We start from the raw sequence: 13,097 nt of genomic DNA, 5'->3' as shown, positions 1-13,097 counted from the left end.
ATCAGAGAGAATTTCTACCAAAAATTCTCACAAATATGCCCTGAATTCAGAAATCTGACACAACCAAAAACTCCCATTCCTACTGGGGGAGGAGAGAAGCTGTGTAACACTGGGCGGCACACTATGTTACAGCTTGCCATGAACAGAGGGACAACCAGTAAACTAAGACAAGAGTATATATAAACAAGGCGAATGTATATTTATAAACTCCGGGATATACCTGTTTATACACTGTATGAATGGAACCGCGTTTATGTGTTCAACCATAAATGTATTTTGATGCTTTGGCAACATAAGATGTACCTTATCATGCCAATAAAGCGATTTGTATTGTATTGTATTTTGTGTGTGTGTAGTGTGTGTGTGTGTGTGTGTGTGTGTGTTGGGGGGGTGTGTGTGTTGGTGGGGGTGTGTGTGTTGGGGGGGTGTGTGTGTTGGGGGTGTGTGTGTGTTGGGGGTGTGTGTGTGTTGGGGGTGTCGTGTGTGTTGGGGGGGTGTGTGTGTTGGGGGGGTGTGTGTGTTGGGGGGGGTGTGTGTGTTGGGGGGGGGTGTGTGTGTTGGGGGGGTGTGTGTGTTGGGGGGGTGTGTGTGTGTTGGGGGGGGTGTGTGTTGGGGGGGTGTGTGTGTTGGGGGGGTGTGTGTGTGTTGGGGGGGTGTGTGTTGGGGGGGGGGGTGTGTTGGGGGGGGGGTAGTGTTGGGGGGGGGGGTGTGTTGGGGGGGGGGGGTGTGTTGGGGGGGGTGTGTGTGTTGGGGGTGTGTGTGTTGGGGGTGTGTGTGTGTTGGGGGGGGTGTGTTGGGGGGGGGGGGGTGTTGGGGGGGTGTGTGTGTTGGGGGGGTGTGTGTGTTGGGGTGTGTGTGTTGGGGGGGGTGTGAGTGTGTGTTGGGGGGGGTGGTGTTGGGGGTGTGTGTGTTGGGGGGTGTGTGTGTGTTGGGGGAGGTGTGTGTGTTGGGGGAGGTGTGTGTGTTGGGGAGGTGTGTGTGTGTTGGGGGAGGTGTGTGTGTTGGGGGAGGTGTGTGTGTTGGGGGGGTGTGTGTGTTGGGGGGAGGTGTGTGTGTTTGGGGGGGGGGTGTGTGTGGTTGGGGGGGGGTGTGTTAGTTACTTATCTATCTATCATATATATAAAAGGATACTTCTGTCTGTCATTCCGTCTGTCTGTCTTGAATTAACTTGAAAGTTATAGAGCGTACCTACATGTGCGTTACGTCGAAAGAAAGCTGACGATTCCAGAACCGTCCTAAGCATATTTACATTTCGGCCGGACAAAAATTGTTCGCCGCGTTATGCAAAAACCCTTCAAAATTAAACTCATTATCTGCTAAGTAGCATTGATTGACTGACGTCAAGGTCGACCAATCCTGTGCCGGCACGATTGACCAATCCTACAGTTCAGTCGCCTGATGGTTGGCCAATCGCTGCGTCTGTGGGCGGGACTAATGCTTTTCAGCTCCGGTATCGGGCAGCCATTGCTTCACTACTTCCAGCTCAAACTACTCTGCTAATCCAGCTTCGAAAAAGTTAGTATCTCTTTTAAAAATAACAAGATTTACCAAAAACGTTTTACAAGTACTTTCACTTTCATCTTTCAAGGTATTAAAAGGTAGAAATGTTGCCCGGCAGCAGATTGAGAGAGGGACACAGAGACAGGGCCCAAAAGCCTGGGACTCGATTTAAAATGTTGCCCCGGCAGCAGATTCACAGAGGGACACAGAGAGGCCCCAAAGCCTGGGACTCGATTTAAACCGCCCGGCCCAAAACAGCCCTGGCAAAGCCGGGCTCCCCCAGCTAGTATATCTATATAATTGAGATAGATGACCAGTTAATCACCTGCTACTCTTTGAATACCACCATGGGATTTTTTTTACATCTCCTTAAACAAAAGACAGCACCTCCAACAATGCAGTATTCCCTCAGTACTGCACTGAAGTGTTGGCTAATTATGGGGCATGCACCAATGACTTTACTAAGAGGTGAGGATTGCCATTGAACCCAGCTAGTACAGTACTTTAGAAATACACTAATACAGGTCGAGTGCGGAGACAGTAATACTGTTCCCTGTACAGTTACTTGATTTGCCTTGTACACATCGCTTATTTCTCCATAAGTAGTGCAGATCTCATCGGCAGTGCTTGTGGTTCCCTTCCAGATGGGTCTCAGCAGCACGTGTCCCATCGGGACTCTCAGTCTTCCAGCGCTGCAAAGCTCAATGAGAAGAGGCGGATATCGGCGCCATCCTCTCTCGACATCGCTGCGCTGTCCAGGCCGTCCCTCCGCGAGAAGAGCAAGGACAACCAGATGGAGAGGTCTCATCGGAAGCTGCAAGTGCGGGAAAGGGGCTTCACAGAAAGCGGTAAGGGCAGCGGAGAACGCACACCAGAGTTCAAGGGACTGTGTGTCTTCTATTCTGTCTAAAATGTTAAGACGAGCAGAAAAGGTTAGCGTGCAACTGGCATGGATCTCAAATAGCGTTCCTTGATGATCCAACCGTACAGCCCATTAGCAGCTGACTGTTATCCTCTCTATAGTTAAGTATTGGCTCGGATCCAATTGCTGTGATGTTGTTGCCCTGGAACCTTTTTTGTTTAAAAGAAATTGGCTGCATTGTGCATACTACAAAGTGATCAGATGTAGACTCACTGCTTCTGGCTCCTCACTATCTGCAGTACTTTGCTGTGCCTCCTCTGCTGTCTGGCTCTGGGGTGTGACGTGCTGTACCATCCCCCTCTTGCCATTGTGCTCAAATTTCTGCATATGTTCAGCACTGCACCAGCTCCTGCAGACTGCGCGCATGCAGCACTGCACCAGCTCCTGCAGACTGCGCGCATGCAGCACTGCACCAGGTCCTGCAGACTGTGCATGCAGCACTGCACCAGGTCCTGCAGACTGTGCATGCAGCACTGCACCAGCTCCTGCAGACTGCGCGCATGCAGCACTGCACCAGCTCCTGCAGACTGCGCGCATGCAGCACTGCACCAGGTCCTGCAGACTGCGCGCATGCAGCACTGCACCAGCTCCTGCAGACTGCGCGCATGCAGCACTGCACCAGCTCCTGCAGACTGCGCGCATGCAGCACTGCACCAGCTCCTGCAGACTGCGCGCATGCAGCACTGCACCAGCTCCTGCAGACTGCGCGCATGCAGCACTGCACCAGCTCCTGCAGACTGTGCGCATGCAGCACTGCACCAGGTCCTGCAGACTGCGTGCATGCAGCACTGCACCAGCTCCTGCAGACTGCGCGCATGCAGCACTGCACCAGCTCCTGCAGACTGCGCGCATGCAGCACTGCACCAGCTCCTGCAGACTGCGCGCCTGCAGCACTGCACCAGCTCCTGCAGACTGCGCGCATGCAGCACTGCACCAGCTCCTGCAGACTGCGCGCATGCAGCACTGCACCAGGTCCTGCAGACTGCGCGCATGCAGCACTGCACCAGCTCCTGCAGACTGCGCGCATGCAGCACTGCTCCCGCTCCTGCAGACTGCGCGCATGCAGCACTGCACCAGCTCCTGCAGACTGCGCGCATGCAGCACTGCTCCAGCTCCTGCAGACTGCGCGCCTGCAGCACGGCGCCAGGTCCTGCTGACAGATTGTGTGCAGCACTGCTCTGCCGTGCACACACCAGTCAGCTGTTGAGAAGTCGAGTAATTATTGAGTCCGCTTTCTGTCATTCTGAAATAATTTAATTGCCCCGCCCCTCCCATGCAGGAATGAAAGAGAGGAGCAAGGAGAAAAAGTTCCGTGATTTCCTAAAGGTGAAACTGAAGAAAAAGAAGAAAAAGAAAAAGAAGTCAAAGTCCGGTAAGATGATTTTGTCGTCTGTAGGAAATGTGCACAAGTCGTAGATACAGGAATAACCAATCGGCGATCAGTGTCTTGATGCTCCGGTTAGGGAAACCCAGCCGTTCAAACCCGCAAGCTCAGTCCTCTGGTCTCTGCTGTGCTCTCGCTCACGGTCCGTCATGGTTGTAAGTGTGCTACAGCTGACCTCGCTGTCCCTGAGCTCGGAAAAGGAGTCGTAAACCAGCCACTCCTGTCTGCTGTCCAGCAGGTCCCTCCCCCCCCCCCCCCCCCCCCCCCCCCCCCCCCCCCCGCAGGATTGGTCTCCAATGCGAAGCACCCTCACTCGTGGCCAAGTCGCGATCTAGGCTCACCCACGCACGCCAGCTTGTCCCTCCGAGCGGCGCCCACGCAGCAATTGGGGGAATGTGTCGCGCCGGCCTCTCTCAAGCTGTGTCCGCGAAGATACCACGCGACCGCGGAGCAAATCTGAAGGTACCGCACGCGCAAATAAACTTTTTTTTAAATTTAGAGGGAGCATTGCCACACGCCAGGAATGGCCACTTGGGCGGGATACTGGGACGGGAGGGCTGGCATTGCCTTTAGAACTGTGCCAGTTAGCGCCCTCGGGAGAGGAGTGGGTAAAATTGGCCAAAGAGCGAGTGGGAGGGGGGAGGTGAAGAGACAGCTGATAAGAGAGGCGAATGGGCTAAAAAGTGCCAGATGGAATCCAATGTCATTAAGTGTCAGGTGATGCGTTTTGGTTTAAAGAAAATGCCGGCAGTAATTATACTGCGAACGGAAGTCGGCTCGGTGCTTTGGAAGAGCCGAGGGGCTGGGGGGTAAACAGCTTCACAAGATATTAAAGGCAGCACCTCACGTTTATGATAGCTGTAAAATTAGCACGTAATTCCAGGTTTTGTCGCAAGTGGTACACAATATAAAAGCCAAGAGGTAAAAAATGAGCCTATATAAAACCTTCGTAAGACCTCAAATTACTTTGTGTGACGTAAGGTTCCATCCGGACTGCAGGGAAGGGTATTGAAGCTGTAGAGAGGTACAGCACAGATTCACGAGATGGCTGCCTGCATGGGAGATACAAATACGAAGGGACACTTCACCACTAGTTTTTTTTAATGAGAACAGCGCCGATTATGGAGCGATATGATAGAAGTATTTAAAATTCTGAAAGATTAGGACCGGGAAGAAAGAAAGACTTGCATTTATATAGCGCCTTTCACGACCACCGGGAGTCTCAAAGCGCTTTACAGCCAATGAAGTACTTTTTGAAGTGTAGTCACTGTTGTAATGTGGGCAATGACAATTTGCGCACAGCAAGCTCCCACAAACAGCAATGTGATGATGACCAGATAATCTGTTTTAGTGATGTTGGTTGAGGGATAAATATTGGCCAGGCCACCAGGGAGAACTCCCCTGCTCTTCTTCGAAATAGTGGCCATGGGATCTTTTACGTCCACCTGAGAGAGCAGACGGGGCCTGGGTTTAACGTCTCATCCGAAGGGCGGCACCTCTGACAGTGCAGCACTCCCTCAGCACTGCACTGGAGTGTCAGCCGAGATTTTGTGCTCCAGGTTCTGGAGTGGGGACTTGAACCCATGACCTTCTGACTCGGAGGCGAGTGTGCTACGCACTGAGCCACAACTGACACGGTAGCTAGAAGCTGACTGCTTCCAGTGATCGAGGGGCCAAGAATGAGGGGCCAGAGATACAAGATCAGATAAAAAGAGATTTAGAGCAGAGGGCCAGAGAAACTTCTTCACACGAGAGCTGTGGGGCGGTGGCATTCACTCCCAAGCTCAGTGATTGAGGCAGAAGCTGCGTCAACATGCAAGATTAGATCGGATAGATGGACGAAGGCAAAGGGATTGACGGGATAGAAACATAGAAGATAGGAGCAGGAGTAGGCCATTCGGCCCCTCGAGCCTGCTCCGCCATTCAATGCGATCATGGCTGATCATCCAAATTCAGTACCCTGTCCCTGCTTTCTCCCCATATCCCTTGATCCCTTTAGTCTTAAGAAATATATCCAACTCCTTCTTGAATATATTTAATGAATTGGCCTCTACTGCCTTCTGTGGTAGAGAATTCCACAGGTTCACCACTCTCTGGGTGAAGAAATTCCTCCTCATCTCAGTCCTAAATGGCTTACCCCTTATCCTTAGACTGTGACCCCTGGTTCTGGACTCCCTGACCATCGGGAACATCCTTCCTGCATCTAGTCTGTCCAGCCCTGTCAGAATTTTATAAGTTTCAATGAGATCCCCTCTCATTCTTCTAAACTCCAGCGAGTACAAACCCAATCGACCCAATCTCTCCTCATACGTCATTCCTGCCATCCCAGGAATCAGTCTGGTGAATCTTTGCTGCACTCCTTCCGTGGCAAGAACACCCTTCCTCAGATAAGGCAACCAAACTGCACACAATACTCAAGATGTGGTCTCACCAAGGCCCTGTACAACTGCAGCAAGACATCCTTGTTCCTGTACTCCTACATTTCGTTATGACAAAGTTGATTATGATTATTATGATTATGAATCCTCTCGCTACGAAGGCCAACATACCATTTGCCTTCTTATCCGCCTGCTGCACCTGCATACTTACTTTCAGCGACTGGTGCACAAGGACACCCAGGTCTCGTTGCACTTCCCCTTCTCCCAATCTATTGCCATTCAGATAATAATCTGCCTTCCTGTTTTTGACACCAAAGTGGATAACCTCACATTTATCCACGATAGGGGAAGAGGGCGGGTCAATGAAATTTGAACTGTTTGCTGGCATGGAGGGCCAAGGCTGACACGGACTGGATGTTGTAACTTCGATGTATTACTGCGTATAGCATAATCATTTACTGTCATGCTTTTCGTTGCTTTGGTTCTGGGGATTAAAAACAAAAATTAGATTCTGCTTCCCATTGTCCATTACATTTTGGTATGGATTTAGGTTTCTATGTGTCGTTCCCTTACTCTGACAGCAGTTGGTGATGGTGCAGTTTATAGTGCGGTGTGTGTGCGTGTATGTGTCCTGTACTGTGTGCAATAGTCAGAAAATAATCCCCTTCATGATTTCATGTTCCGTGTCCCCCCGGTTTATATCATAAAACATTTTCACCAGCTACATCTGGTCACACAAGCCCCTACAATGATTCTGATTTCTGCGCTTGCCCTCTGAATATTGCAGTTCACCTCCTCACGCCGACGAATTGCTCCCAATAGATAGGTGACTAGGTGGCACAGTTGGTAACCATCCTTTGCAGCTCTGGGATTTGTGTTTAAAACCCTCCCAACATGAAGGAGATGAAGGTTTACCCCCTCTGCTGGCCGTAAGGATTGCCACCTCAAGCCTGCAATTCTAGCATGTCGTTTGTGCAGCGTAGAGGAAGCTTTGCTCTGTGTGTTGGATGCCGATACTGGGTGATAAAAAGTGATTGTGCTCCTAGGATTACATAGGATATATGGCACAGAAATAGGCCATTCGGCCCAACCAGTCCATGCGGTGTTTATGCTCCACTTGAGCCTCCTCCCGTCTTTCCTCATCTAAATCTATCAGCATAACCCTCTATTCCCTTCTCCCTCATGTACTTGTCCAGCCTCCCCTTAAATGCATCTATACTATTCGCTTCAACTACTCCCTGTGGTAGCGAGTTCCACATTCTCGCCGCTCTCTGGGTAAAGAAGTTTCTTCTGAATTCCCTATTGGATTTCTTGGTGACTATCTTATATTGAGGGCCTCTAGTTATGCTCTTTTCCACAAGTGGAAACACTCTCTCTGTATCCACTCTATCAAAACCATTCATAATTTTAAAGACCTCTATTAGGTCACCCCTCTGTCTCTTTTCAAGAGAAAAGAGACCCAGCCTGTTCATCTTTTGCTGATATGTATACCCTCGCATTTCTGGTATCATCCTTGTAAATCTTCTCTGCACCCTCTCCAGTGCCTCTATATCCTTTTTATAATATGGCGACCAGAACTGTACGCAGTACTCTTAAGTGTGGTCTAACCAAGGTTCGATACAGGTTTAACATAACTTCCCTACTTTTCAATTCTATCCCTCTAGAAATAAACCCTAGTGCTTGGTTTGCTTTCTTTTATGACCTTGCTAACCTGTGTCGCTACTTTTAGTGATTTGTGTATTTGTACTCCGAGATCCCTTTGTTCCTCTACCCCACCTAGACTCGCACCCTCCAAGTGATAAGTGACCTCCCTATTCTTCCTACCAAAATGTAATACCTCACATTTATCTTGATGAGCACAAACAGTAGGCAGAAAAACAATTCATAAAATGTTGTCACGTTACTGCGAGTTATGCAAAACATTGTTCAAACCAAAACGAGGGGGTGGTATAATTAAGCCCAAGCTGCATTATTCGCAGTTAGCAGAACACTGTATTTCATAAATTCAAAGTAATTGGTAGAAGGATTAGAGGGGAGTTGAGGAGAGCTTTTTTCACCCAGAGGGTGGTGGGGGTCTGGAACTCACTGCCTGAAAGGGTGGTAGAGGCAGAAACCCTCAACGCATTTAAAAAGTACTTGGATATGCACTTGAAGTACCGCAACCTACAGGGCTACGGACCAAGAGCAGGAAAGTGGGATTGGGGTGGAGAGCTCTTTGGCCTCCTCCTGCGCTGTAAATTTCTATGATTCTATGAGGGCACGACAATAGGTGTCAACACGCCAGGGTTAAGCAACAGCCAAGGCAAGAGCTGGAAAGTGGGATTAGGCTGGATAGCTCTCTTTCGGCCTGCGCAGACACGGTGGGCCGAATGGCCTCCTTCTGCACCGTAAATGTCTATGATTCTACTGTGTCTGATCTCATTTAAGGTTTGTGATGGGTTGGGGGGGGGGAAGGGTTAAATGTGCAGACCAGTTGTGTAAAACGGGTGTGGAATTGGATGGATAGTGTGGCAATGTGAGGGAGCGAGGGGCGGGGCGGCGGCGAGGAAGCCGGAGCAATCTCTATAAAGATGTGGGCGGAGAGAGGACGAAGCTTTAAGATGACCCCCGAATCGAAATAAAATGACTGCCGCCGTGATACTGGAGAAAAGCATCGTGCATTAATCAGGAGCTCTGTCGGGTGACTGAACGTGCCGTCTCCGGTGGGGGAATCTGCGAAGCTTTTATTTCCTACAACTCGGCCAATACAGCAGACAACCCAGCGCAGTCTCCGGGGCCCCTGCAGCAAGCGGGAGGGGCGGGGGGCGCGCACGAGGATCCGCTCGCTGGTGTTCTGGCCTCTTCCTCCCTCCCTGTCCTCCCAATGCCCAGAGCCTCTGCTCGGCACCTCACCCAGCTCTTCTGATCGGCATTCCTCACCAGCGGAATACCGGGGGTAAATGCCGGATCTTGCCACTGGGATGCGAAAGCGCCGTCGCCCTGTTTTAAAACTTTTTAAGTCGACAGCGCGTTTCCCCTCCCCACTTTGGTTACCTCAGTGCCCGTTTTATTTTCTTTGTTTTTTTGCTTCAGCCCAGTTTGTGCAATGTTGCCGGGCAGGTTGTGCTGACATCTTTGAATTCTTTGATCGCAGAGTTTTCTGGCAGTGAAGAGAACATAGATGTCTCCAGAGATTTCCCACCTAAAAAATCCACATTCCCTTCAACCAGATCTTCCTCCTCTTACAAATTTCCCTTCTCCCATAAATACACATCCTTACGCAGTTCTGACTCGGGATACTACAAGGAAGGACTGAAATTTGACGGTTGGTGGTCTGATTTTTTTTCTTTCTCCACATTCTCTCCAAAATACAGTAATGCCGATGTCCTATGTTGCTTGTATTAACAGTACTCTGGGTTAGAAAAAAACTTTCATTTATATAGCGCCTTTCACAGCCTCCAGACGTCCCAAAACGCTCTACAGCCAATGAGATTTCTTTGAAGTGCAGTCACTGTTGAAAGCGAAAGCTGGGGGAGGTGACCTGATAGAAAATCGTTTAAGATTATGGAAGGGTTTGATCGGGTAGACGTAGCGAAGATATTTTCACTTGCGAGGGGAGGCCAGAACTAGGGGCCGTAAGTTAGTCTAATCACTAATAAATCCAATCGGGAATTCAGGAGAAACTTCTTTACCCAGAGAGTGGTGAGAATGTGGAACTCGCTACCACAGGGAGTGGTTGAGGCGATGAGTGTAGATGCATTTAAGGGGAGGCTCGATAAACACACGAGGGAGAAAGGAATAGAAGGGTACGTTAGGGTGAGACGAAGAGGGGTGGGAGGAGGCTCGTGTGGAGCATAAACACCGGCACAGACCAGTTGGGCTGTACATTCTATGTAATGTAGGGAATATATTGAGCTGGGTTATTATGGGATTTATTATATAGGGAACAATGAATATGTGGGCGTGATTACAATCTTAGAATTTACTGTAGTGGAAAGCTTTAGATGATTTGTATATAGGATATGTACTGTGACGGAAACCGGAAAGTGTGATATTGTCTGTAATCTAACAGAGATTAGCAATATATGATTTGCGAGTCAATTGAGAAATAATTTGCAGTCGATTACTAGGAAAAGCTGTGTAATTATAAGAAAGGGCACACCCCCTACGTGTGTACGGGCAGTTGTATGGTGCATGCTTCTTGAAAATGTGATGGTATCGCACAGGTGCTGTGCACCACAACTCCCTGCTGCATCCTGCATAGATACCAGAGAGATTGAAACAGCAACGTTCCTCGTGACTAGAAGCGCCTTTCTGGCTGGGTCTCTTTTTTTTCTCCTCTTGAAAAGAGATGGCTGAGGAATGACCTAATCGAGGTCTTCAAAATGATGAAAGATTTTGATAGGGTAGATGCCGAGAGAGAGTTTTTTTCCCCCCCCACGAGGCCATCAATATAAGATAGTCATCAAGAAATCCAACAGGGAATTCAGAAGAAACCTCTTTACCCAGGAGAGTGGTGAGAATGTGGGAGCAGTTGAGGCGAGTAACATAGATGTTGATGGAGTTAGATGAGGAAAGACGGGAGGAGGCTCGAGTGGCGCATAAACACCGGCATGGACTGGTTGGGCCGAATGGCCTGTTTCTGTGCCGTACATCCTCTGTAATTCTTGCAAGTCTCCGAGGTAACCAGTTTATCCATTTTACAACATAACATGCACGTGTGTCAACACAAATATTCAGAGTCCAGGCTGAGCTAACCTGGGTCAGTTGTTCCCTTTTAGTCTTTGTGTTTCACAGGTATGAAGAAAGAAAGACTTGCATTTCTGTAGCGCCTTTCATGACCTCAGGACATCCCAAAGCGCTTTACAGCCAATGAAGTTCTTTTTGAAGTGTAGTCACTGTTGTAATGTAGGAAACGTGGCAGCCAATTAGCGCACAGCAAGCTCCCACAAACAGCAATGTGATAATGACCAGATAGAAACATAGAAGATAGGAGCAGGAGTAGGCCATTCGGCCCCTCGAGCCTGCTCCGCCATTTAATGAGATCATGGCTGATCATCCAAATTCAGTACCCTGTCCCTGCCTTCTCTCCATCTCCCTTGATCCCTTTAGCCTTAAGAAATATATCCAACTCCTTCTTGAATATATTTAATGAATTGGCCTCTACTGCCTTCTGTGGTAGAGAATTCCACAGGTTCACCACTCTCTGGGTGAAGAAATTCCTCCTCATCTCTCCTAAATGGCTTACCCCTTATCCTTAGACTGTGACCCCTGGTTCTGGACTCCCCGACCATCGGGAACATCCTTCCTGCATCTAGTCTGTCTAGTCCTGTTAGAATTTTATAAGTTTCGATGAGATCCCCTCTCATTCTTCTAAACTCCAGCAAGTACAAGCCCAATCGACCCAATCTCTCCTCGTACGTCATTCCTGCCATCCCAGGTATCAGCCTGGTGAATCTTCGCTGAACTCCTTCCATGGCAAGAACATCCTTCCTCAGATAAGGTGACCAAAACTGCACACAATACTCAAGATGTGGTCTCACCAAGGCCCTGTACAACTGCAGCAAGACATCCTTGTTCCTGTACTCAAACCCTCTCGCTATGAAGGCCAACATACCATTTGCCTTCTTAAACACCTGCTGCACCTGCATGCTTACTTTCAGCGACTGGTGCACAAGGACGCCCAGGTCTCGTTGCACTTCCCCTTCTCCCAATCTATTGCCATTCAGATAATAATCTGCCTTCCTGTTTTTGCCACCAAAGTGGATAACCTTGCATTTATCCACGTTATATTGCATCTGCCATGCTTCTGCCCAATCACCCAACCTGTCCAAATCATACTGGAGTTTCTCGGCATCCTCCTCACAGCACACACGCCCACCCAGCTTTGTGTCGTCTGCAAACTTGGAGATATTACATCTAGTTCCCTCGTCCAGATCATTAATATATATTGTGAATAGCTGGGGTCCAAGGACCGATCCCTGCGGTACCCCACTAGTCACTACCTGCCACTCGGGGAAAAAAAGCCATTTATTCCAACTCTTTGCTTTCTGTCTGCCAACCAGTTCTCTTATCCAAGTCAATACCTTGCCCCCAATCCCATGTGCCTTAGCTTTACACGCTAATCTCTTATGCGGGACCTTATCCATAATCTTTTTTTTTTGTTATGTTGCTTGAGGGATATATATTCTCCCCAGGACACTGGGGAGAAATCCCCTGCTCTTCTTCGAAATAGTGCCATGGGATCTTTTACATCCACCTGAGAGAGCAGAAACACTCAGCCGATCAGGTAGCACCCGTGGAGAGAGAAACAGAGTTAATGTTTCAGGTCGATGACCCTTTGTCAGAACTGGAAAAAGTTAGAAATGTAACAGGTTTTAAGTAAGTAAAGGGGAAGGGGGGAAGAAAGAACATATGTGATAGGGTGGAAGGCAGGAGAGATTAAATGACAAAAGGTATGATTGTACAGGAAACTTTGTGCTATCCGGCACCCACCGGACCAAGCTGCTGCCGTTGCCTGAAAGCTGCCGTACTCTCCAGAGTTAATGTTGAGAGATACGGAGATTCTTATCTCCGTATTTGACAACAAACTCTGTTGCTTAGCAACAGCTTCTAAACACTCGGGTGTGGCCCTAAGGCTCTGTAGCTAAAGCTGTTGCTATAGCTACAGACCTTGCACAGCTTGACTGTTCAAACAAAGCAAAAAAAACAAACAAAAAGAATAAAAAAACAGCTGCTGATTTTTGCCAGTGGCTCCAGATTGCCGGATAGCTCACCTCCGGATAGCACAAAGTTTCCTGTACAAAGCAAAAGGAGATGGTAAATGGGATGAGTAAAGAAACAAAAGATGGGTCTAGAAGGTGTAAATGGGAATAGCAGAATCAACAGCTGCCATATGGATAAATAGGGGCCGAGGTTATGGTCTGAAATTGTT

At 48.9% G+C, this 13,097-nt stretch overlaps 1 protein-coding gene across 4 annotated transcripts in view; it reads left to right on the top strand.

The window, feature by feature from the left end:
- The window catches only part of phf20b (PHD finger protein 20, b), an 88,942-nt gene that overhangs the window by 48,621 nt on the left and 27,224 nt on the right, over nt 1-13,097 (top strand). For 3 of the 4 annotated variants that reach the window (XM_086005770.1, XM_086005769.1, XM_086005768.1), the window contains 3 exons: nt 2,145-2,348; nt 3,702-3,794; nt 9,318-9,488. In XM_086005770.1, coding sequence (XP_085861896.1) covers nt 2,145-2,348; nt 3,702-3,794; nt 9,318-9,488 — 468 coding nt within the window. The remainder of the gene's footprint in view (nt 1-2,144; nt 2,349-3,701; nt 3,795-9,317; nt 9,489-13,097) is intronic. The other variant, XM_086005771.1, reaches the window with a different exon arrangement.

This window comes from Somniosus microcephalus, chromosome 13 (assembly GCF_052327205.1).
Source record: "Somniosus microcephalus isolate GS21.2 chromosome 13, FLI_Smic_1.0, whole genome shotgun sequence".
NCBI classification, from domain to species: domain Eukaryota; kingdom Metazoa; phylum Chordata; class Chondrichthyes; order Squaliformes; family Somniosidae; genus Somniosus; species Somniosus microcephalus.
This window is presented reverse-complemented; position numbering and strand designations above follow the sequence as displayed.